Consider the following 27651-nt stretch of genomic DNA (forward strand, 5'->3'; position numbering starts at 1 on the left):
TAGATTTTAATAAATTTTAACTTACCTTACCATAGGTCTTATGCATATGGATTCGACAGTAGGACGGTGGTGTCGGGCTCCAGAGGACCGTCCCCACGAAAAACCCACATGCCAAGGGAAAACCAGAAGAAACTACTGAATCGCCAGACTGTCGCAGGAGGCGCCTGGAACAGGAGACAGATAGTAACTAAAGGCAACCCTAAGGAAAACAAATACACCCAAAGTGTAAGTTAACCTGAAGACCAGAAGGTAAGAAGAAGTAGTTACCTAATGGGCGGTAGGACGGGTGAGTTGCTGAGCAACCACCAGTGGACCAAACGATTGAAGACCTTCCACGTCCTCGACGGCCAAATCCCGCAGGTAATGACTAGCGAAGACAGTAGAGGACTTCCAAAAACAACCCTCCATGATGGCTGGAACGGTGCAGTTTCTGTGGAGAGCCATGGTGGATGCCAGAGCCCTAATCTCATGCGGATTATTGGCTGTAGGATGAGGCAGATCTTATGCGATCGTGAGGGCGGTCAGGATGGTAGTACGGAGCCAGAGCGCAAGCGTATTCTTATTAACTTCACCTTTGGCCACAGAAGACAACGGGATGAACAGTCTCTTACGAGACTGCCTCCTGGAAGATGACTTGGCAATATAAATCTTAAGTGCCCTCACGGGACAAAGCAGCTGTTCCTCAGCGTCGTGAGGTCCTAGAATGGAAGACAAAGGAGGGATGGAGAAGATCCTATCCGGTTGTCCCGGCAGCTGGTTCTTGGCCACGAAATCCCAAAGCAGTCCGAGATGAACAAGACCATGCCGTGACTGCTCAAAACGCACCCTGGTGACATCCAATGCGTGGATCTCACTAACCCTAGCTGCTGTGGCCAGGGCCAAGAGAAAGGCTGTCTTCCTGGAGAGGTTCTCAAAAGAAGCCGTGTCCAAGGGCTCATAAGGGGGACCTCTCAGATGACGAAGAACGACGTTTAGGTCCCAAGCCGGAGGACGGAGCTTTGCCTTCTGGTCCTCCAGCTTAAACGCTTTGAGGACGGCGATGAGTTCTGGCACCTTGGAAATCTTTTTGTCGCACTTGACCGCCAGAACGGAGTTAAGAGCCGATAAATAAGTTCCTATAGTGTTGCCCTTGAGACGCCGGGACTTCCGAAGAAAGAGAAGGAACTCTGCTATAAACTGAGGAGAAGCCTTCAACGGGTCCTTGGACTTCTGTGCACAAAACTTCTCAAAAGAAACCCACTTATCATCATAGAGTGATCTTGTGGAGACTCGATGAGCACGAGCAATAACCTTGGCGACACCCGTGGAGAAGCCCTTGGCCTTCAGCGCCTTTTGCAGATGATCCAACCGCACAGATGAAACCGAGTCGGATCGGGATGCCACTGTCGACTGTGGGGATGCCTGAGCAGGTGAGGCCAGTCTGGTAACTGTTGCGGACTTCTTTCGGCGAGACGGCGCAGATCTGGGAACCAGGTTCTGGCTGGCCACCAAGGCGCGACCAAAAGCAGACGAATCGTCTCTGTCCGCTTGACCTTTGCTATTACCGCTGGCAACAGAACTGGTGGTGGAAAGGCGTACACGTCCAGACCCTCCCACGACAAGGACATGGCGTCGACCGCCCATGCCGCTGGATCTGGAATCGGAGACACGTACAACGGCAGCTGTGTGTTGAAGCGAGTCGCAAACAGGTCGATCAGAGGGCGGCCGTGACTGTGACAAAGAAGTTTGAACGCTTCTGGATGTAGCATCCACTCTGTTGGAGACGGTTTGCCCGGCCTTGAGACAGCGTCTGCCAAAACGTTCTTGCACCCTGGGATGTGTCGGGCTCTGGCGCTGATGCCATTGTCGTCCAGGAGACTGGCCAGCTGGAACGTCTGCTCCAACAACTGTTTGGACCTGGTCGCTTTCCCTGATTGTGAATCAACCACACCACCGTGGGGAATTGTCCGGCGCTATCAGGAGCCTGGTGTTCCGCAACAGAGGCACCCAGTGTCGAACCGCTAAAATGACTGCTTGCAGCTCCAAGTTGTTGATGTGCCATCCTAGCTCGGTGCCTGACCACAGCCCCTAGGTGGTCTGGTCGTTGAGGTGAGCACCCCAACCTTGAAGAGACGCATCTACGAACAGTTCGTGATCGTGAACAAACTCTGTCAAGGAGACTCCTGCGCAGACGTTCGACTCGACAGTCCACCAACGGAGGTAAGCGTGGAGATGCAGGGGCAAAAGGAACCTCATCTGAAGGTCATCCGCCTGGATGTAAGGCAACAGGAAGCTGTAACGGCCGGAAGCATCAAGCGACCTCTGAGCGTCAAGTCCTGGGCTGAGGTGAGGGAGACCTAAGAGGGACTGCCACTCCCCTGAGCACGGCGGCTGGGATAGACCTCGGTTGGCTTAAACTGACAATCTTTCTCCAGCGATCTAGCGGAATCCTGACAAGGTCGCAATGTGTCAGGAAGAGGCCTCCTATAAACGTCAGTTCCTGGGACGGCTCCAGGTGGGATTTGTCTATGTTGATAATCCATCCCAGTTGCTGCAAGAGATGAATGGCAAAGTGCATCTGTTTGCGAAGCAACTGAGGGTCGAGGTGGTTCATGAGACAGTCATCTATATAAGGGTCGAAGTCGATGCCCCTGAGATGGAGGAACCGGTTGATCGGCGAGGTAATCCGAGTAAAAAGCCACGGGGCCGTGGAAATTCCAAATGGAAGCACTTTCCACTGGTAGTGGGACCCGTTGAAAAAAAACCTCAGGTACTTTCTGTGACGGTGGTAAATGGGCACATGCAGGTAGGCATCCTGAAGGTCGAGGCTGGCCAACCAGACCCTGGGCGCAAGCTTGGCTCGTAGCTGTTCCAGGGACACCATGCGGAAGTGAGGCGGTTCCGAAAGATAAAGGTGGTTGAAAACTGCCATGTTGTGAATCATGCGTAGTTTCCCTGAGTCCTTCTTGGGAACCAGGAAGATTGGTGAGTAGAACCCCGGGGACTGTCGGGGGTCTAGCACTGTCTCTATAGCTTGTTTGCGTAACAGAGTGTGGATGCTGTCTGCTAGCAGTAACTGTTGGTCTGGAGCATACACGCGACTGGGGCGTTGAAGTCAGAGAAGCGGCGACACGCGATTGGCAGCTTGTAACCGGTCCTGAGAATGTTGGTGATAAACGGGTCTTCCAGGATTGTCCAATTGGGCCAGAAGATCCCCAGTCTCCCGCCTACTGGAGTAGGATCGAACCGGCACGACTGGGGGCGGGAGGTCCCAGTCGTGTTGGGTCGCAACTTCAGCGACCGGCGTAAGGGCGCCTCCCCTACCCTGCCGGGCGTCGTCGGGGGTCCCGGGACGATCCTGCTGACGGCGCGCTGAAAAACAGGTTCGGATCTGCCACGGCCACGTCCTCTGCCAGAGGCGTCGCGGACGGAGTCTCTTCTCGGGGGCGTAACGGCGCTTCCCTCTACCCCTTGCAGATGATCTGCCACGAAGGCCAACTCAAAGCTTCAACGTAGACAAAGAAACCTCCGTATTGGTAAGCTCTGCGTGTTCCTTATACACCTCGAATGCCGTCATTAAAGAGGAAACGAGGCGCAAAAGGGGCTCTTAACAGTTTCCTTTTAAACTCTTCCTGCCAAGAACAGGGCTCCAGGAAACCCATCCGCCGAACAACCGTTGTCATGGCCAGAGCCGCCCGGAGGTGCGCCAGCAAATCATGCAACACCTTGCCCTGCCATTGAAACAGGGTGGTAAGATGTTCTAACCTTGACGTGTTGTCTTCCGTCAGATCCCAAGCAGCAGCCGAAGTTGCCGAGGCCAACGCTGATACCGGCTTCAACATCCGCTTGAGTTCTGCATCAATGGCCAACATCTTGGAGTCCTGCACTCGGTAGGATGCCTGTGGGGAAGCCGATAAGCGCTTGAGGGACTCGTCATGAGCCGCGCCTCCATCGGCAAAATCCAAACTATGAATCTTGTAGTCCCCTTTGCGTGACTTAGGAGCCTTTATCGTGGTATTGAGAGACAAAGTAGCAAAATCAGCGTCCAAAGAAGCCACAGCATCGGCCACCATCGGGTGAGGCGGGAGGAGTAACTCCGGAGAAGACCGAATAGCCTTCGGGTCGGCCGAACCTGAAGAGGGAGAAGGACAATCCGGCAGTCTGTCGGCAATCCAGTCGAACACAGCAGAGAGAGGGAGGTAGGTGCCCCCATCATCATCATCCTCTTGCAACATTTCCTCATTATAATCGGGAGAAAAATAGCGCTCCTCAGTGTCCTCCCAGGACACGGTAGGAGCAGTACATCGTTGACCGGAAGCAGCAGGCTTCGGTGGGCGCACCGATGACAACTGAGAAGCAGCACTCAAAGTAACTGTCGGGGAACGTGGACGTCGCGGCGAGCGGCGAACAGGAGGTGACCTTGAACGGGACCGACGGTATCGCCTACCACGCATCGGTGACCGTGAGCGCCTCTCCCTATCCTTGGAACGTACGGCAGAGCGAGACCTTGAGTCAGACCGACGACGGCGAAGAGAAGTATCCGAACTAAGACGAGGACTCCTAGACCGATGATGCTGCCGAGGAGACCTGGAACGAGATCGTCGAGAACGATGGGAACGCTCGGCGTCCCGACGTCGGGAACACTCTTCCATTAACTGACGTTGTAGGTTCTCCTCTCTAGACACTGTAGCCTTCCTGGGGATACGGTAGTCTGCCAAAGGCGTCGGAGTTGGCGCTGGCGCTGGCGTCGGTACAGGCGTCGGCGTCGGCATGGGCGTCGGCATAGGCGCCGGCGTCCGCATGGGCGTCGGCGTAGGCATCGACGTTGGTTGAAGCAACAAGTCAGCAACTGGAGAATCAAGTGCCACAGGCGTCGGCGCAGGGACAAAGCTAGGCAACGGCGCTGGAACGGTGCTAGCTTGGGCTCCGGCAGCTGCCGGCAAAAGGAGCGTCCGAAGCAACTTCTGAACCTCCGGATGCGACAAAGCGTCCGGGTGGGATAGGTCAACAAAGGCGTCAGACGAGCGCTTGGCTTCAGGCGTCAGCAAACGAGGCGCAGGGGTGGACGGCTGATCTATCACAGGAGAAGAGCGTCCGACCGGCGTACGAGGGGGAGAAGACCGGGAGTCCACAGAAGAAACAGGGGAAGACATTTTCCTCTTCCGTTGTGACAAGCGTTTCTTCTTAGCGCTGAGGTAGGCCTTGAAATCTGCGACGGACAGCGGAGTACAAAAGTGACAGCGCTCGTCAATGGAACAGGCAACAGTCGCACAGTCTGGGCACCAGGGGTGTGGGTCCTTGGCAGACTTCTGCACCTTGCAGATGCAACAAAACTGCCGGGTCATGCACACCAAAAGCTGTAACACACAAATGTGAAACGTAAAAAACCTAGAAACAACCCCTGCAGACGAAAAAATGGAAGCACCCCTCCCACAAGAATGGGCACGCCCAAGTAAGTGGGACAGTCGTGTAAACAACCAAGATGGCTGCCCCCACACTGAGCCGAAAAAAGCGTGAAAAAACACACAATTTAGGCAAGAAAAAAGAAGGTACACAAAAACAAGCATGAAACAGAAGGTGGAAGAACCCTAGAGGTATCAAAACACCCAAACATGCCACGTGGAAAAAAACTCGGAACGTGGGGACACACCCCAAGCCGAAGTGAAAAACATAAACACGAGGTAGCCAGGTAAGTGAAGTTACTTGTAAATTATGTTCTTCACCCACAGAGAAGAGACATAAGATAGAAAAACATACATACCAATAACTTTAATATCTGAAATCTATTAGTAAGTGTCTGAAAACTTAGCGAAACAAAAACGTCTGACAAGCAAGACGCTTGAAGTAAAAGTGATTTTGGATGGACCGCGCTTGCGCGGGAGGGGAGATCACGTCACTTCCGTTGCCTGTACACTCGTCAATACAAGAGGTGGCCGTTCTATAGAATGGCGAATCAACGACTGTCTGATCTCTTTAGCGGAGCTTGAGGTAATATGCATAAGACCTATGGTAAGGTAAGTTAAAAATATAGTATTCTTGTTAAATGATATGGTCTATTTTTAAATGTATTTTGACCTCATGCGGTGCCTCCGTTTTGCTTGATTCTTCTTCTTCATTTTCACAGGAAGATTGTCTTGCAAGACGTAAAATCGGATCGTATTGATACGGTCTAACATCCATTTCAGAAATGACATCAGGAACATCTTTTACTGCTTCAGAATCCATGGACACTGTTAAGTTGTGAGGTAAAATCAAAGAGGAAGCCATCAGCAACAGGCACATGTGACCTCATGTCACGTGATACCCTCACTGCTCATTAACTGTCGGGTGTTTCCATTATAGGCAGAAATACGAGTACGTTTTTTTGTGTTTTTATTGCTATTTTACAAACCTTTTGTTCAATTTTAATCACGGAAAGTGACTTTTAGAATATTCTTTACAATATATCAAAAGTTTTGTTTTCGTTCGTATTCTCCTTTAAGTTTACAATGTTAACATTTACATGATGATAACTGAAAGATCAACATACCTCCAGGTTTCCGTTGTCCAAGTTGCGACAGTGAAGAGCATCATCAATGTCGGTACAGCCAGGAGGATCAACGCTGCACACGTTGATGTGACGCAGATCCTGACGGTGTTTCATATCCTACATGGAAAACAGCAGCAAGTTGACATCAGGGCCAGGAGGAGACACAAGTCATGATACGGAGCGTATGATGATACAAGATATACCATGATACGGAATAATGTCACATAAAGATGGGTCACCCATACCCCCAAATATGGCTGTAAAGCTATGAACAAGCATATACTTTTGCAGTCATAATCACACAATGGATTAACATACTTCACATCATACAATGGATTAACATACTTCACATCACACAATGGATTAACATACTTCACATCACACAATGCATTAGCATACTTCACATCATACAATGGATTAACATACTTCACATCACACAATGGATTAACATACTTCACATCACACAATGCATTAACATACTTCACATCACACAATGCATTAACATACTTCACATCACACAATGGATTAACATACTTCACATAACATAATTGATTAACATACTTCACATCACACAATGCATTAACATACTTCACATCACACAATGGATTAACATGCTTCACATCACACAACGGATTAACATACTTCACATCACACAATCGATTAACATACTTCACATCACACAATGGATGAACATACTTCACATAACATAATTGATTAACATACTTCACATCACACAATGGATTAACATACTTCACATAACACAATGCATTAACATACTTCACATAACATAATTGATTAACATACTTCACATAACACAATGGATTAACATACTTCACATCACACAATGCATTAACATACTTCACATCACACAATGGATTAACATACTTCACATCACACAATGGATTAACATACTTCACATCACACAATGCATTAACATACTTCACATCACACAATGGATTAACATACTTCACATCACACAATGGATTAACCTACTTCACATCATACAATGGATTAACATACTTCACATCACACAATGGATTAACATACTTCACATCACACAATGGATTAACATACTTCACATCACACAATGCATTAACATACTTCACATCACACAATGGATTAACATACTTCACATCACACAATGCATTAACATACTTCACATCACACAATGGATTAACATACTTCACATCACACAATGGATTAACATACTTCACATCATACAATGGATTAACATACTTCACATCACACAATGGATTAACATACTTCACATCATACAATGGATTAACATACTTCACATCACACAATGGATTAACATACTTCACATCACACAATGGATTAACATACTTCACATCACACAATGCATTAACATACTTCACATCACACAATGCATTAACATACTTCACATCACACAATGGATTAACATACTTCACATCACACAATGGATTAACATACTTCACATCATACAATGGATTAACATACTTCACATCACACAATGGATTAACATACTTCACATCACACAATGCATTAGCATACTTCACATCATACAATGGATTAACATACTTCACATCACACAATGGATTAACATACTTCACATCACACAATGCATTAACATACTTCACATCACACAATGGATTAACATACTTCACATAACATAATTGATTAACATACTTCACATCACACAATGCATTAACATACTTCACATCACACAATGGATTAACATACTTCACATCACACAATGGATTAACATACTTCACATCATACAATGGATTAACATACTTCACATCACACAATGCATTAACATACTTCACATCACACAATGGATTAACATACTTCACATCACACAATGGATTAACATACTTCACATCATACAATGCATTAACATACTTCACATCACACAATGGATTAACATACTTCACATCATACAATGGATTAACATACTTCACATCACACAATGGATTAACATGCTTCACATCACACAACGGATTAACATACTTCACATCACACAATCGATTAACATACTTCACATCACACAATGGATGAACATACTTCACATAACATAATTGATTAACATGCTTCACATCACACAACGGATTAACATACTTCACATCACACAATGCATTAACATACTTCACATCACACAATGGATTAACATACTTCACATAACATAATTGATTAACATACTTCACATCACACAATGCATTAACATACTTCACATCACACAATGCATTAACATACTTCACATCACACAACGGATTTACATTCTTCACATCACACAATGCATTAACATACTTCACATCACACAATGCATTAACATACTTCACATCACACAACGGATTTACATTCTTCACATAACACAATGGATTAACATACTTCACATTACACAATGGATCTGCATGTTTTTAACGTAACACAATAGACTTACATACTCAAAGTAACACAACTGTAAAAAAAATGGGCTTGCGTCCTTCAGAAAACACAATGTACCTTCACCCTCCACACAACTCAATGGATGTTTGTCCTTCATGTAGCACAGCTTAAGACAATCTACTCACATCCTCGGAGATGCTCCAGGGCATCTTGGGCAGGAAGCTGAGCACAGTCTCGGAGAAGTTTGAATGTGGGACATCATGTTCCAGCAGGAGCACCTCGTTCTCCGTCTCCTTGTCCCCGACAGCACCCAGCTTCCTCACAAAGTGGCCCTGTACATGGAGAGTGAGTGAGTAAGTGAGTGAATTTAATTTTGAGCTGCTTTTAGAAATATTCCAACAACATCACAGTTGGGGAAACCAGAAATGGGCTTCACACATGGTACCCATGTGGGGAATCAACCCGGGGTCTCAGCGTGACAAGGGAATGCTTTAACCACGAGGCTAACCCACCACCCTGCATACTGACTAGCTAGCATCATTTTCTATCTATTATTGTATCATATGTTATTCAGCTGTCACATATCAAATGGAATTTCCTGTCAAATCGTTGGTAACAATACACAGATTTGTCATGCTTGTTTAGGTCCTATGTTACAAGTTGGCCAAGCCACAGAAATAAGATTGAAGTTCCAACCTTGCTGAATGTAGATATATGTCTCTCTCTTCAACCAACTTTCTCCTTGTATTTGGAGGTATACAAAATAAACATGGCTAATCAAAAAAGTAACTTACATAATATCATTTAGCTACTCAAGCTAGTGTCTGGCTAGCGATGTTTACATGCTGAAACCACATGCATCATTAACACATCTGTATGAGACGAATTATGTCACCTCTCATGATACACAAAAAAATGATTAAAAGATGTTTTCATATTTTACCTGTGGATACCGGGAGTTCTTTGGCCAGTTGTCAATGGCAACCACAATCCGTTGTCCAGCTAGCTGTTCAGCTTGACGGGTCTCTATACGTATCCGGGGGATACGCTTCTCTGCCGGCACAAACAGATGACGTCGACTCTGAAAAAATGACATGTGTGGTGTACCTACTACAAAGCACAAAAAGCAAGCATGTGGACTTTGAAATCATTTCTGAAATAGAATATAGTTGCAATAAAGTAGCATAACATGTTCTTCTTCATATGTTTGCTATAGTTACTTTAAAACCCTATAGCTGCAGGAACTTGCCATTCAACCAACCTATTATATCAATAAGCAGTGAGCTGAAGTATACTTTTCCCAAGTATACTTTATCCACCATAATGGGGTTTACAGGAGTGATCATGTTTTCACTCCATGATTAAAAAGCCCTAAAATCAAACACAAGAATTTAAACTTTTTAATCATTGATGAAGGGAATCAAACCCACAACCTCCTGATTTTCAGTCAGTCTAACCATGAGACTGGGGTGAGTGAGTGAGTTATTATTTAACGTCACATCGGCAATATCTCAGCCATATCGTGACGAAAACAATTTATGCAATATAAAGAGAAAACGTTTTGAAGATTAAAACCTGTCGACAATGGACAGTAAAAATACTAGAGAATCACAGATATGAATGAGACCACAGAACTGGTTGAAGATAGGTGGTTCATTAAAAGTTGCCATGTTAAGCGTAAGGAAACTCATTGGATCCGATTTTTTACAGACCGCCGCTTTATAGCTGAAATATTGCTGAGTGCGGCGTAAAACTAAACTCACTCACTCGCTGATTGGATCTGTACCTCTTTGAGCTGTGATGGTCTCAACATCCCACAGTACTGACGCCATTTTCTCTGGATAATACCCACAATCCTCCCAGTCGGTTGTCGCAGATCCTTCGGAACTTTGTTCTTCTCCTGTTTCTCCTTGAAAAGCCAGTAATTTATCATGATATATGTTGGTATATTTTCTAAATAATTTAGCAGCACATCCAACAACTCTGTCGCACTGATTCCCACCCGTTGATACCCACCCACTGATTCCCATCCCCTTGATTCCCACCCTCTGATTCCCATCCACTGATTCCCACCCCTTGATTTCTACCTACTGATTCCCACCCACTGATTCCTACCTACTGATTCCCACCTACTGTTTCCTACCCACTGATTCCCACCCACTGTTTCCTACCCACTGATTCCCACCCCTTGATTCCAACCCCTTGATTCCCACCCCTTGTTTCCCACCTACTGATTCCCACCCCTTGAGTAGTAGATATAATGATTGTCCGGGACCAAGTCCAACAAAAGCCTCTGCAAAGCCTTATTTCCCAAATAAGGCTTTGGTCGGACCCTTAGCTCTTGCTACTATTGCATCTACTACTTTTGAGCCCACGTTAATTTCCCGCCCACACGTGGCACTACCGTGACACTATGTCACGTTGACCTCGATGAAACAGTTTTTGTATCCCCTGTTCTATGTACTTTTTGTTCTCGTCCTCGCTGATAGCAGCAGACTTACGAGACTTGGATCGAATCTCTTGTTTCATTTTGTTATATTTTGTGAGTTCAGAGAGGATTGAACGAAACTCCTCCTCTGAGATCTTACTGTCAGTGAGTGCAGTGGAAATACGCTCACTTACCGTGTTCAGCTTTGCTTCAGCCAGAACTCTGATCTCGTCGTGTTTCAACTCCTTACGATGCAGTCTGTGTGATGCAAACTTAAGCACCAACCCTAACACCCCTGTCACCCCAGCTGTTATTTCAATACCTAGCACTATAGGTGCGGCCACGATGGTAGCTAACAACCCAACACCTGCCGCACATAGTCCCATGCTGGTTGCCATAAGGGCAGTATCAGTCCCGTCCACGGCATTGAAAGCTCTATGGTACTTCTTATATAGTGCTTTCCGCGTGTCGCGGTCTTGTTCTAGTTGGCGTTTTACATCACATAACTGTCTCAAGCGGAATCCGTCTACGGTTTCCAGGGTCTTCGCTACTTCCTCTACGACTGGGTACAGCCCCATCCTATAATATATATTACGAAAGATATTTTAATTGGGTTTCATTTAACAGTCGATCAACGAACTTGAGGCTTATAAGGTGTAAATAATCATGTAGGAGAATAGGTGAGAATTTAATAAGTGGCCCTACATCCACACCATCCCCAAAAGAGTAGGGGCTCATTGAGGAGGTTATAGAACCTGTTGAGGAGTCCGTTTGTATGATGATACGGTGACGTTCATTACTTGTCCTGGGACTAAAGTATACTGTCACTCCGGGTAAGAGTTGGTGTTGTTTACCAACAGAATGTCCCAGGAGATAGAATTCTATGATGAGTGTGGAGCCTGGTATAATAATCGGAACCCTTATATGCTCAGAGCAGTAATACCTTAACTCACCCCCGCGGAATGCCATTAACATATTGGGGGTGGACGTTTTTAGACTAATACTTGAATTAGACCCAGGAACGAAACACGAGGGTACGGTACCGCTATTCCTAATCTCGGAGGTCTCGTCAGTATTTTCTTTCAAGGAGATATAAGGTGAGGTGAGGGTTAAGTTGACTAACCATTCAGGTTCTTTAAAATCTGATAACGACACCCGCCTATACACGTTGTCTTTCAAGTGCAGGATGTATAAGGTGTCTTCCTCACCAGGTTGATCGAATCCCTCCGTGTCCCCTAAGTCTTTAAGCGTAGTGTTGGGGCGAAGCCAAGACATTACTATAATACTATTACGATATAATTTCCAACTGGTTTTCTGATAATAGTTCAGGGGTGCACTTCACCCCCATGAAGTGTATGTTGTTGGGTCGGAAGATCTTGGTTAGTGATATAGTGTCTTCCACGATCACGGTGACACCCTGCAGACTGGTTTTGGAGTCGACACCCACCCGCACGTAAACGTTGCAAACGTGATACTGGTGTTGTTTCCCCCACCGGAGTTTGACCCCCTTCACGATTTCGACATCATCCTGCGAAGGTTCCCCTAGGTAGACTTGGATGACCAGTGTTGAGTTCACCGGTAGACTCTCCAGGATGGTGACCACACCTTCGAATTCAGACACCAACTGCAATACCACGTTTTGCATCCCGGGTTTACTCGATAGCATGTGGGCTGACATACTGGCGAGTGGGCTGATGACTATGCTATGTCTCTGAGTCGGGATGTAAGCCACGAGCAGGGTTCCGTTGTTCACGACTTTGTTTAGGTGGTTGTCTTTGTTATCCGTGAACATGTAGGGGGAGCCGAGCCTAATATTGAGAAACCAGTCGACTTTATCGGGTAACAACACCCACTTGTCATCTTCGGTGAAGACGAGCGTATATGGCTTGTTTAGGGCGACGGTAGTGCTCTCAACATCTTTAAGTCGAACAGTTTGCCTCCGAACGATGGGTATATCATCCATTTATCATCACCGGTGTTGACTAGGGTGTACCGAGTGTTGACAACCGCTCTTGAGGTATCTACTATATCACTTAGGTTGCTAGTACCACCATTGGAGGGGACTTCAACGCGTTTGTAAATGCTGTTTTTAAGCTGCAAGGCGTACAATTTACCATCTACTCCGGGGTCGTCGAATCCGCGTGTGTCCCCGAGGTCGGAGATCCCCACATTGATGCATTTTTTCAACTTCATTCCGGGGCCTTGTGCGCTGGTCATTTTATGTGCCGCGTTATACTGAGGTATCCTATATTCACGAGATTATGATTTATATCTAACACCGATATTATCAGCTCAGGATGTTGCCCTGGGTTAACCTCTTATACTGCCGAGGTGAAAACGACTTCGGTTCTACCGTCGTTGTATTTCTCCGTTTTCACCGGTAACGGCTCTCAGTATAGTGGAAGGGTGACCCCTTGAATGTTGTCCGTTGTGCTAACCTGGCTGAGATGAATGCACAGCTCGATACGGTACTAGGTCGGGTAACTTAGTGCCTGTGGTGGTAGTCGTTGGTTTTATCTCGCCAGGCTGCATACCGAGTGTCTCGCCAATGGTCGGCCGAGCCTCAAGGAGTTTCTTCCGTTGTTGATTAACACCACTGTGCCGCTTGAGTCGTTCATCTTGAGTTCGGCTCCCAGGGGTTTGAAGACCTCGTCGCTTAGAGAACACACGCTGTAGTAGCCGCCAGTTATCTGGTTGAGAGCCACCTACGAACAGTTTATTGTTGCTAGCGTTGATGTTAGTCCATCGAGGTAGGTAGGTGATATCGCACAGTCGCGACTTCGAAGTTGACCCGGACGTATCGATCGATCGTAGGCGTCAACTGAACGGCCTCACCGCCGTTATTCCTGGAAGTGTTATGTACATGTTAGAGTATATAAACTCATTATATAATAGTTTTAAAATGTACTCCCCTGGTGTGTTTTACCCTAAACTGAACGTAGATTTCCCCACATGAAGATCGTGGTCGCTGCCGGGTTGTATTTCGGCCAGTTCATAGATGTGTTTGATAAGTATAAGTTTCGTGACTAACGCTAAGGTAGTTCACGCTTGGTTCAACAAACCGATGCAGTTCTGGCAGAATCAACTCAACTTCGCCGTGTGGTGCGCTACAACGGGTGTGGTGTGACATTGACCGACACTTTCGGCGTGGACCGCTGAGTCAGTCTGTGTTCACGCTTCACGTGTACTACCAGGTCAGGCGTATCCTCAAAGAGATCAGCGCTCGCCCCACAGGAAAAGGCGTGGAACCCAGTAAACAACCAGTACGATAGACGGGCTCTGACGAACGTATTTGCAAAGAATTCAACTAAACACGAAGACGGATTGGCGCTTGCCGGGACCGAACCACGGGTTGGGTATCCCCATCGCTCACAACATGCCCCTTGTGGAAGCCAGCGAAGTTGAAAGAATGGGATTACAAGTCGTATCATCACCTCACAACGAACGAAAGGGGATGACCGTTACATGGCATTCGACGACAGCAAAGATTACCGAGTCTGGAGGTTCGAGCAGGGGCAGCGGATGACTGGAAAAGTTCATGCTGGACACGCCGAAAAGGGTTCACTCGCGCGGGGTAATCAGGTTGAACGACTTCGATTCGAACGCGTGTGGCTGGGCTGTTGCGTGCGCAGGACGCAAACGCTGCGTCCAATATCCTCGGTAAGGGGACTGCTTTACGACGCCAGAAACAGTTCGTTGTCAACGCTGAGGATGCTATCAATGCTCCAGTTGATCTCCGAAAGCCATCAAACGCTACCAAGACGTGTTGGAATATGCCAGGGTCGAAAGTCGACTACATGTTCGACGTGGGGTTGTACATGGCTCTGAGTGATATGCAACTGAGAGTAAAAAAAGTGGTGGGCTACAACAACGAAATAGTCATAGCCACGGCGGGTCAAAAGTTGGGCGTCAACCTCGATGTCAACATACCCCACGTCCCACCACCCACGACCGGTGAAACGGGTATAGTGGCACCACCCCCGGAGCCTAGCAACCACGAGATGATGCTACCCAGGATGCCGGGCAGGGCTTCGGCGGCCTTACCAGCCAGTTTAGCCAGGGCCTCCCCTAGGGATTTCAGGTGTTTTTTTATCCAGTCTTTGACCCCACCTGTGGGCGTACCACTGCCGCCGGCAGGCGTGGGCCCCCCTGTCAATGACACCACCAGGGTAGATATGATGAAGCCCAATGCAGTCAAAATGCTGGCGATGGTGATGCCATGCTCTCGGAAGAGGATTCGGATCCTGTCAGCTAGCGTGGTGTCTTCATTTAGGACTCGATCTATGGTTTCCCGTACACGACTGATCTGGGATCGGAGGGCTTCCCGGTTCGAGGAAGCGGATTCCAACCGAGTCCGTCTCTCGTCTTCCAAGTTTTTTATTCTTTCCTCGATACGACGTTTCATATCATCATCCTCCGTTTCGGTGAGTTTTATTTTCTCGCGAGCGATGCGCTCGTCGACTTCGTTCAGTTTCCCCATGTTGTTAACGAGTTCTCCACGTACATATTTCAAGGCTTCGTCTAGGCCTCGCAGTTCCCTCAGAGGAAATTCGAGCCCTGGCACGTGGGCAATATTTTTTCGATACTGTCCGATGTTTCTTTAGCATCCCAAGTATTGGCCCTGGCTGCTTGCAGATCTTGGACGACCTTCGGGGGAAGCTTAGATCTTGCACCACCGTAATCTATGAAGCCTAGTTCCTCACGGAGCAGTTGACTCCCACCAGGGCGACTGGTGAGTGTTGACAAAGCATATGGCTTCCCGTCTTTTTTCATGATATCGACCCCCGGGTGAGCCTTCAATCGCAGTGTGCCCTTTTTATCGACTATAAACTTGGAATAGTCCTTCCCCAACGGCTTGATGTTGTCTTTATTTTCAACTGCGTCGTAATAATCATCGACGGCCAACTGTACAAGTTCAGTACTTAAGGGGAACGAGGTCTCCTGCTCGTCGAATGCCTGGGCATTATTATCCCACATATCATCCATAGGTATGTATTCAGCCATTATTTAGTATTAAAACTTATATATTTCATTTATATAACAATGTATGGTAGAAAACTAGATCCTTTGAGAAGATCGAGAGAGCCACTAGGCATCAAAGCCGTGCGCCAGTCGGTGACCATCACCAACAATCCCAGCAAGATAGACCAGAATCAAACGCTGCTGGTTAGATTTCCAAACCTTGGCGTGAATGACCTCATTGTACCAGGCACTGTTCGACTGGCGTGCTCAACCTCACGTTGACCTCCACCAACGACAAACGCGAGTTAGTGCGGAACGTAGGTCGAGCCATCATCAAGAAAACCACCATCAAGATCACCGGTAACGAGGTGCTGAGCATCGACGACAGCGACGTCTTTCACTGCTACAGGGACCTCTGGAAAAGCGAGGGAGAACGCGTCAATGATGTGTACCAGGGCATCAGCAAATCGACCCGGTCGCGCATTGGGTATGCCTTCACGCAAGACCAGTTAGACAAGATCACGGACGGCGAAAAGGCCATCGCTCAAGAGTACGGGAACCGGTTCTGCGTGCCGCTCAACTTCGAGTTGCTCACGGAACACGCGCCGTTTTACCAGGCCGCGCTGCAACGAATTCGAACTAAACACGAAGACGGATCGGCGTTTGCCGGGACCGAACCACGGGTTGGGTATCCCCATCGTTCACAACATGCCCCTTGTGGAAGCCAGCGAGAAGTTGAAAGAATGGGATTACAAGTCGTATCATCACCTCACAACGAACGAGTGGGATGACCGTTACATGGCATTCGACGACAGCAAGGATTTCCGAGTCTGGAGGTTCGAGCAGGGGGCAGCGGATGACTGGAAAAAGTTCATGCTGGACACGTCGAAAGGGTTCACTCGTGCCGGGGTAATCAGGTTGAACGACTTCCCGATCCGAGCGCATTATGTGTAAGGCTGTTGCGCGCGAGACGCAACGCTGCGTCCAATATCCTCGGTAAGGGGACTGCTTACGACGCTCAGAAACAGTTCGTTGTCAACGTTGAGGATGCTATCAATGCTCCAGTTGATCTCCCGAGTGCCATCAAACGCTACCAAGACGTGTTGGAATATGCCAGGTCGAAAGTCGACTACATGTTCGACGTGGGGTTGTACATGGCTCTGAGTGATATGCAACTGAGAGTAAAAAAAGTGGTGGGCTACAACAACGAAATAGTCATAGCCACGGCGGGTCAAAAGTTGGGCGTCAACCTCGATGTCAACATACCCCACGTCCCACCACCCACGACCGGTGAAACGGGTATAGTGGCACCACCCCCGGAGCCTAGCAACCACGAGATGATGCTACCCAGGATGCCGGGCAGGGCTTCGGCGGCCTTACCAGCCAGTTTAGCCAGGGCCTCCCCTAGGGATTTCAGGTGTTTTTTTATCCAGTCTTTGACCCCACCTGTGGGCGTACCACTGCCACCGGCAGGCGTGGGCCCCCCTGTCAATGACACCACCAGGGTAGATGGTGCGCTGGGTGATAGGCTTGAATACGAGCTAACGTTTAACGACTACAGCAAAGTAGTGCGTACGCCGAACGGCGATGAGGCCAGTTACACCATCGACAACATCTCTCTGGAGTTCGACATGGTCACTAACCCGGAGCTGGCCAGGCAGGTTCGAAGCCAGTACTCGGGGAATGTGGCCATCCTGTACGATCGCATACTGAGGCATAGATCTATCGTGCGGGATAAGAGCGACACTGTGTGGAATATCAACCTGAACGTGCCGGCGCGATCGATGAAAGGTATCCTGGTCGTCCCCGTGGAGGATTACGAGCCGTTCCGGAGGGACAGCGAGAAGTTTTTCAACCTCGAGATTGAAAAGGTGGAATTGACCATCGAGGGCGTGCCCAACCAGCTGTTCAGTCATGGTATGAGGGCATACCAGCAGTGGGATGAGATAAAAAAGCTACCGGCTATCAAACAACACCCATACATAACCAAAGATCTGGACCTATCCTCCGTGCAAATCGGTGAATACCTGACCACCAAGTACGCGCTGTGGTTGGACATGCGATCCACGGATGACGATAAACTGCACGGTAGCGGTCGTCGCATAGACAACGGCAGTGAGGGGATAACAATCCAGAACAATCTGTACGTTATTATGGACGCGCAACTTAATATAGACAATGGGAGATTCGTGCAAGCCATCTATTGATGGTGGTAAGCCATCATCTAGTAGGCAGTTGCCTACTGATTTGCCCCACGACCCACACTGCGCCATAGTGTGCGGGCAGACTGGCTGTGGGAAGACCGTTTTCGTGTTGGATATGTTGGAGGGGTACTACAGGGATGTGTTCGACCACATCGTTATCATGTGCCCTACTCTGAGCATGAATAAAACGTACACGGAAAAACCTTGGGTGATGACGGACCCAGACGTACACAGAGTCGACCCGGGAACACGTCTGCAGGACTGGTTGAAAGCTCTTCACGAGAAATTTAAAGGGGAGTCGACGCTGTTCATACTGGACGACTGCAGCGCTAATCGTGAGATAACAAAAAAGAGAGTTATGCTATCGTACCTGGCCTTCTCCGGCCGACACGCAAATCACAGCGTCTGGGTACTGACACAGAAGTTCAACTCGGTGTTGAAAGACCTAAGGGAGCAGACGCGATGGGTGGCCTTATTTCACTGCAAGGACAGGGATTCGTTCGAGGAGTGTTTGAGAGAGAACGATGTGATGAGTAAATTAGAACGGGAACATGTGAAGAAACAGCTCGCTGAAACTAAACACGCTAAGCTCGTGCTCAAGACCGACCAACCCGTGGCTTATAGGGTGTTTTAGCTAAGCAATGCTAAGTAAAGCTAAGCAAAGCTAAGCAAATGCTAAGCAATGCTAAGTAAAACTTAGCACTTATAGCTATGGTATTTGAAGTGTTCGTCGTGTGCAACTTAACCTTCATTTCTCTCTGTTTCGCTTATATCGTATATTATATTGTTAAAACTAAAACTTACTTATCACATTATAAGATGGAGTGTGAGGATTTGCTAGAGCAACTGTTGGTACCCCAATCACCACAGGTGGATGATGATAAGCGAGAGAAACTGATGGCGTTGGCTGTTGGTGGCAAAGCCAAACATTACTTTGGGGAGTACACTCCAGATAAAATTCATAAAATGTCAGCCGAAGAAATCGATAAGCTGTACGCTAGATACGAGGCTAGACTAGGTGCAGAGATGACAAAAAACAATAGGATCGGCTATGACCCAGATATACACTGGTATTGCATCGTACTTCCTTCCCATCCCCCAGGAGCGCCGACTTTACCTGTGGGAAGACCTCGAGAAAGACCCTTTTATCGAACACGCCTTGAGCTCTATCAGCTGCGAGCTGTACCACAAATACGGTATGTTGTTAGCCCCGGTGACGGCGGCGATTATCACGGCAAAGCATTGTCAATTTGAGAGGAAAAATAATAATAATAGTATAGATGGATGCTGCACAGACCCAGACCCCTTCAGAGGAGACCCCCAGGGAGGTGAACCCTCCCGAGGAGACCCCACAACTGGTGGAGACCCCTCCCACAGTCACCAGGCAGAAGAATCCTAAGAGAGTAGCTGCCGGTAAAAAAAACGGTGGTGTAACCAACATAAAATTATCACGGTGACCCACCCGTCTCAACTCTTGTTGGTTGTATGCGCAACTGCTGCCGTGGCTATCTCATGGTTATATACACGACACAGGGAGAAACCCCAGCAATTAGAGGTCAACCTACATATCATGCAATAAAATATATATTTTTATATCATATACATAATGTCTGAGGGGAAAACGTTCGTCAACGACGCATACCACGCCACAGTGGTCGCCAGTCTAGCTGTTGGGTACGCTCGGTTGACCAAAATGGTGCTTAAACAACCGACTATCAAGCTAGATTTCAACCTGCAGGATATGGGTATGCTCATAATGAACCTTGGTATGGCGATGGCTACAAAAGACATCCTAGTAAAACAAGGGATAATACCTGAAAATATTATGAAATATATATAGGATGGCCACGATAGCTATGATGGTTGGTGGTGCGTTAGTAAATGCCCTGGCATTTTCCGGGAGTAATTTCCTCTTCTCGAAACTACGAGAGTCACACGCGGCTGAAATACAGGAAGAAAGAAAGCGCCATAATCTCGCTATCGAGAAATTACAGGCAGCACAATCCGAGTACGCTAAAAAACGCTTCCAGAGGATCGATTACATTAACGAACAACTCAGGCGTGAAAACCATGCCGTTCAAACATTCCACGATGTCGACGACGCAGCGAGAGAATACTACCTATTAACTGGTAAACGATTGGAACCACTCAATAAACCCACACTCGCTCAGTACTACACACCATCCAAGGGGCAAATGGACCGTAAACTGGTCTTCATAGCGCTGGGTATAGCAGCGACTGCGTTGGTTGCAAAACAATTAGACTAAGTACTCATATAAGTATGCTAAACATGAGACCTGCTCCATACCGATGCGAATACATACTTATGGGGAAGAAAGAACCCTGTGATAAGAGATGTAGGACAGAGGGGTACTGTTGTTTCCACATGGGAAGTCCTAACTACACGTGTTCTGCGTGCGGTATAGGGGTTAAAGGGCACTACTGTCTATGTAAAGCTCAGGGGGCTAACGTAGTCAGACATCATCTCATCTACGAGAATAAAAAGGCCTCCATAAAAGAACGTAGGCGCCTCCTCAGGATAGACCCCAATTAGAGATTGTGCACACTTAGGTATAGCTATGTCTGTGGAAATTGAGCCCATGGAAGGTTGCCTGAGAAGCTGGCAGATGGATGTGGGGGAAAGTATAGATATTAGTGTCCTCAAACCCATGATTATTAGTGAACTATATAAGGGGTGCTCGTTTACAATCATGGTGAAAGTAGGGTTTGATGTGCCATGGGCTGGACACACTTGGAATTACTTTGATGGGGGGCGAGTAGATGTGCATGGGGAGATAGATATACTTGTTGTCGACTCGTTGCAAGTAACACAAAACACCCTACTATGTTGCGCATGTTCCAGGTGGGTCGATAAGGTGTATCTAGATATTTACTAATTTTTTACCTTTACGGCGGTCCAATTAGACATTGATTCTCTTAGGTGTGTACACAACTATGACTACTATACGCGAGCTCAAACAAATCGCCGGACGCCGTGGTGTGATTGGGTATTCTCGAATGCGGAAGCCAGCCTTGTTGAGATTACTTAACATACAAGCCCCTCCCACGGTAAAACAATTAAAAGCTCAAGCAAAACAACTTGGGCTCACAGGTTATTCAAACCTGGGGAGAGCCGGGTTAGTCACATTGTTATCACATGCCCCCGTAGCAAAACCTCCAACTGTAAAACAATTAAAAGCCGAGGTACGCAATTTGGGTTTAGGGGGATATTCCCGTATGAGGAAACCACAGCTTGTAGAACTGTTACGGCAGAATAGAGCTATTGACCTACAGTTCGTACGCGCTGTAGGTAATTATTTGAGAGGCTGGCGCATGCATGTTGATAGGAACATAGAAATCACAGATATCAAGCCTCTGATAGCTGATAAGGTCAATCAGGAACTAAACAGTCTGGGAAGTATCAAGTTTCAGATCACAGTTAAAATGTCGCTCGATAAGCAGACAGGGAATGGGGTCACTGAGTACGTTCAGCCTTACTTCCGAGGTAAACAGCAAGTCGTCACTCATACAGAGACCATAGACACATCAATCGATACCAGTTTTCAGCAGATACGAGAATACCTAGAACGCTACACACACTTGGGGTCCGGGTGGGCTGTAGATAAAATCGATAATGTCTATCTAGACATAGCTAACTACGTGCCGTTCAGAGGTGGGTCATACCTAGACTTACCCCCCTACTATAGGAAAAAACAGGCCATGGTAAACGTTAAGAATAGAGGAGACGATTGCCTGAGGGTAGCTATCAGGTCAGCCTTGTTTCCAGCTGACACTCATTCAGACAGGCTTTCTAGCTATCCCCAAGACGATGGACTCAACTGGGATGGTATAGATGAACCAACCCCCATATCCCAGATCACTAAAGTAGAAAAACAGAATAATCTAGCTATAAATGTCTTTGGGCACGAAGGCAACACAACAATAGTACACAGGGTCAGCCCAGTGTTGGGGGTCCAAGTTATCAATATATTCATGATCCAGCGAGGTGAAAAGTATCACTACACGTGGATAAAACATCTCAGCCGGTTGTTGCACGATCAGTCGAAACACGTTGGGAAAAAACACTTTCGTGTGCGATGCCTACACGGTTTCAGCCGAGCTGATTTATTAGAATCCCACCGGGAGGATTGTCAAGGTGTGGGGCAGACGGCCATACGAGTCGACATGCCTAAGGAAGGTGACAATATCCTAAAATTTGACAACCACAAGAACCAAATGTCTGTGCCTTATGTTATATACGCCGACTTTGAAGCCTTGGTCAAACCTGTTGAGGCTGCCGCCGGCGGGGTTGTTGGGGGGACCCCAACCACACACAAAACACAGGAGCATGAAGCCTGTGGGTTTGGATACATTGTCGTCCGTTGTGATGGGGAAACGAAAGCTCCGGTAGTGTATAGGGGTCCTGACGCGGCTGAAAGGTTTCTTAAGTGTTTGCAGGAGGAAGAAAAAATTATTAGGAATGCGCTGTATACAATCGCTCCCATGCGTATGACCAGAGCCGACCGACTAGCTCACGCCTGTAGCACTAACTGTCACGTGTGTGACTCACCACTGAACCGTGATTCGGTGAGAGATCACTGTCACGTAACCGGTAAGTATAGAGGCGCCGCTCACAGCGCGTGTAACCTCAAGCTTAGAATCAACCCTAAGATAATAAACATCCCCGTTGTCTTTCACAACTTGAGAGGGTACGACTCTCATTTGATCATGCAGGCCATCGCGAAAATCGATGGTAATATAACGTGCATCCCCAACAACATGGAGAGATACATCTCCTTCAGCTTAAACGGTCTTAGGTTCATAGACTCGTTTCAATTTCTATTGTCTTCACTAGACAGTCTGGTCAAGGCCAACGATACCTTCCCTATTACCGATCGATACACAGACGCCGAGACTAGACCCCTGTTGATGAGGAAGGGTGTGTACCCCTATGAGTACATGGATAGTTGGGCCAAGTTCGCTGAGACCAGACTACCCCCCATCAGAGAATTTTACAGCAATCTGACCGACTCGGAAATATCCCAAGACGATTACTCACACGCTATTAAAGTAAGGAATAAACTGGGTTGTAGGAATCTGGGTGACTATCACGACCTGTACTTGAGGACAGATGTACTGCTGTTAGCCGACGTGTTTGAGACGTTTAGGCGGACGTGTTTCAAGCAGTATAAACTCGACCCTGCATGGTATTACACCAGCCCAGGTCTGTTGTAGGATGCCTTGCTTAAAAAGACCGGAGTTAAGTTGGAATTACTCACAGATTACGACATGCACCTATTCATTGAGAAAGGCTTTAGCGAGGTGGGATCTCCATGGCAACCAAACGATCTGCCAAAGCAAATAATCAATACGTGAAGGGCTCACGACCCAAGCAAGCCAACCAATCACATTCTCTACCTCGACGCCAACAACCTGTATGGCTGGGCTATGAGCCAGTATCTACCCACAGGGGGATTCGAATGGGCGTCACATGAGGTCGATGTTATGAGCATCGCGTCAGATTCGAACAAAGGTTATGTCCTCGAGGTTGACTTGGAGTACCCCAAGGCATTACACACATCACACAACAGCTACCCCCTGGCCCCCGAACGTATGAGGGTTAACCCAGACTGGATGTCTGAGTACCAACATAACTTATTAGGTGGGCGGTGGCAGACGTTGAAAACTCATGCCAAACTTAATGAATAAGACCAAGTACATCGTTCACTATCGCAACCTACAGCTGTACCTGTCGTTGGGTATGAGGCTGACCAAAATACACAGGGTGCTCATGTTCGACCAGAGCCCATGGATGGAACCCTACATCAGAATGAACACAGACCTCCAGCTTGCCACCAGTGACTTTGAGAAAACCTCTACAAGCTCATGAACAACTTCGGTGTTCGGTAAGACTATGGAGAACCTGAGGAAACGCGTGACTGTGAAGCTGGTTCGGTCGAATGAGGAAGACAAGCTCAGGAGACTGATAGCCAGTCCGCATTCAACCGTAGCAAGATATTCACCGATGACCTAGTTGCCCTACACATGAAGAAAAGCCACATAAAATTCAACCGGCCTGTTTACGTGGGGATGAGCATCCTCGATTTATCCAAACACCTGATGTACGACTTTTACTACAACAAGCTTAAGAAACAGTGCGACGACAGGTGTGAAGTGCTATACACTGACACGGATTCCCTGCTGATGGAGATTCGAACCGAGGGCGTGTAATGCGATGACATGAAAAACACCCTCGATTTGTATGCGACACCAGCGACTACCCCAAGGACCATGCCATACACGGTAAGGTAAATAAAAAGGTCCTAGGTAAGATGAAGGACGAGTGTGCTGGCACGCCCATAGCCGAGTACATAGGTTTGAGACCTAAGATGTACTCCATCCTGAAGGCCGACAATAGTGAGATCCGGAAGGCTAAGGGTGTTAAGAAATACGTGGTGAAACAACACATCAAACACGCCAGATTCAAGGAAGCCCTGTTCAAGACCCGTACCTTTAGACATAAAATGAACACACTTAGAAGTGATGGACATAGGATATACGGACTGACAATAAACAAGACGTCCCTGTCGCCTATGGACACTAAACGTTGGATAGCTATTGATGGGATAAACACGTACGCGTACGGGCATGAGAAAATTGAACCAAGAACATAGATATAAATAAATACCCTGTCGGGACGACATGTCACGGAACCAGAGAAAGTTTGAGGCTATTTACTATAGCCCGGCGTGGGTACTGGAAAGGAGCTAGCGCTGTAGATAAGCTGGCTAAAATGGCGAGTACCCCGAGGAAGCGCGCGTGGCTTGAAAAACAAGCCCTGTGGCAGATCTATTTGCCTCCACCACGCTTCATTACCTAGAAGGAAGTTTGGTATTAACATACCTAATAACGTTCACCAGGCAGACCTACTGTTCCTACCCCACGATAAGAGGTACAAGTATACCTTAACTGTAGTGGATGTAGCCAGTCGCTACAAGGAAGCCGAGCCCTTGACCACGAAAGATTCTGCCCAGGTAGCCAGAGGATTCGAACGCATATACAAACGCAGTCCGCTGACGTGGCCAACAGAGCTGCAAGTTGACCCAGGGCGGGAGTTCATGGGTGCCGTGTCACAACTGCTAGCCAAACACGATACAAAGGTCAAGCGTGGCACGGCCGGGGTTCATCGCAGCCAAGCCATAGTTGAGAGATTCAATAGGACTTTGGCTGAGCGCTTATTCGGCCATCAGTATGCGAGGGAGATGGCCACCCGGAAACGATCGACTGAATGGGTATCACGGCTCCCTAAGGTGGTGTCGGCAATCAACCATGAAGTCACCCGGCTCACTGATAAAAAACCGGCAGACGCTATCAAACTAAAATCAATAGTTGCAGAGTCGGCTGCTCCATTGCGTGGGAAGGAGAAACAGATACCAGATAGGGCCCTAGTTAGGTATCTTTACCAACCGGGGGAACACGAGGGTGATAGCTGTAAGCGAGCCACCGATCCTATATGGTCAATCAAAACTTACAACATAGATAAAGTTGACATGAAATCAGACGAGCCTACCTTGTACTACTTGAGGGATGGCCCAGGCAGAGGACTCGTTAGACAGGAATTATTGATCGTACCGTACGGCACAATGTTACCTCCTGTCAACAGCACGTGATGTGTGGCTGCGCGTGATCTACCCGTTAAACTGACCTACTTCAGCTAAGTCCGCGGTAGCTCAGTCGGTTGAGTGGTGCGACCCCATTATGTATAGTCTGCGCAAGCTGTACATGAGGGTTCGTATCCCGCCGTCACAACTTCGTGTGATGTGGTACACAATTCCCCTTGGGAGGAAGCGCAATACATTTCTATTTCTCCCTTGGGGAATTGTGGCTGCCGGGACATTTTACTACTTTTCAAAATAGTAGGGGTAATGGTAGCAAGAGCTAAGGGTCCGACCAAAGCCTTATTTCCCAAATAAGGCTTTGCAGAGGCTTTTGTTGGACTTGGTCCCGGACAATCATTATATCTACTACTCCTTGATTTCAACCCACTGATTCCCACCTACTGATTCCCACCCCTTGATTCCTGCCTACTGATTCCCACCTACTGATTCCCACCCCTTGATTTCAACCCCTTGATTCCCACCTACTGATTCCAACCCACTGATTCCCACCCCTGGATTCCCACCCCTTGATTCCCACCTACTGATTCCAACCCACTGATTCCCACCTACTGATTCCCACCCACTGTTTCCTACCCACTGATTCCCACCCACTGTTTCCTACCTACTGATTCCCACCCACTGTTTCCTACCCACTGATTCCCACCCCTTGATTCCCACCTACTGATTCCCACCCCTTGATTCCAACCCACTGATTCCCACCCCTTGATTCCCACCTACTGATTCCCACCCCTTGATTCCAACCCCTTGATTCCAACCCCTTGATTCCCACCTACTGATTCCCACCCTCTGATTTCCACCTACTGATTCCCACCCCTTGATTCCAACCCACTGATCCCCACCCCTTGATTCCCACCCCTGATTCCAACCCACTGATTCCCACCCCTGATTCCCACCCCTTGATTCCCACCTACTGATTCCCACTCTCTGATTCCCACCCCTTGATTCCAACCCCTTGATTCCAACCCATTTGATTCCCACCTACTGATTCCCACCCTCTGATTTCCACCTACTGATTCCCACCCCTTTATTCCTGCCCACTGATTCCCACCCCTTGATTCCCACCTACTGATCCCCACCCCTTGATTCCAGCCTACTGATCCCCACCCCTTGATTCCCGCCTACTGATTCCCACCCAGTGATGAAAGTCAAGTCCACCCCCATCAGTATCTCACATCTGCTAGGTCCTCCTCATCCAGAGTCTTATCAGCCTCGTCTTGCAGCACCAGGGATGACGGACAACTCCATTCCTCTTCTGGCAACATCTCTACTGCGACAATATCATCATGGACGGCACGGTTCATGTTCTGAAGACCTTGTACAAAGATCTGAAACACAAACGATCCATCACACAATGGGTATTAGTAAACACTAGGATCTCCTACATGAGGTGATGTTTGAGATTATTGCACTTTTATAGCATTTAGCTACGTGTGGGGAATCAAACCCGGGACACAAGCAGACACTTTAACCACTCCACTCCACTTCACCACCCACCGTGTTTCA

The 27651-nt window shown here is 47.6% G+C and overlaps 1 protein-coding gene across 1 annotated transcript in view; it reads right to left on the minus strand.

The window, feature by feature from the left end:
- LOC124260415 (exosome complex exonuclease RRP44-like) overlaps nt 1–27651 on the minus strand; it is a 54020-nt gene that overhangs the window by 19816 nt on the left and 6553 nt on the right. Inside the window, 5 exon segments of the mRNA XM_046694719.1 lie at nt 6509–6625; nt 9061–9207; nt 9819–9956; nt 10662–10784; nt 27321–27473. Coding sequence (XP_046550675.1) covers nt 6509–6625; nt 9061–9207; nt 9819–9956; nt 10662–10784; nt 27321–27473 — 678 coding nt within the window.

This window comes from Haliotis rubra, unplaced genomic scaffold, assembly GCF_003918875.1.
Source record: "Haliotis rubra isolate DU_JTF1 unplaced genomic scaffold, ASM391887v1 Scf761, whole genome shotgun sequence".
Lineage (NCBI taxonomy): Eukaryota > Metazoa > Mollusca > Gastropoda > Lepetellida > Haliotidae > Haliotis > Haliotis rubra.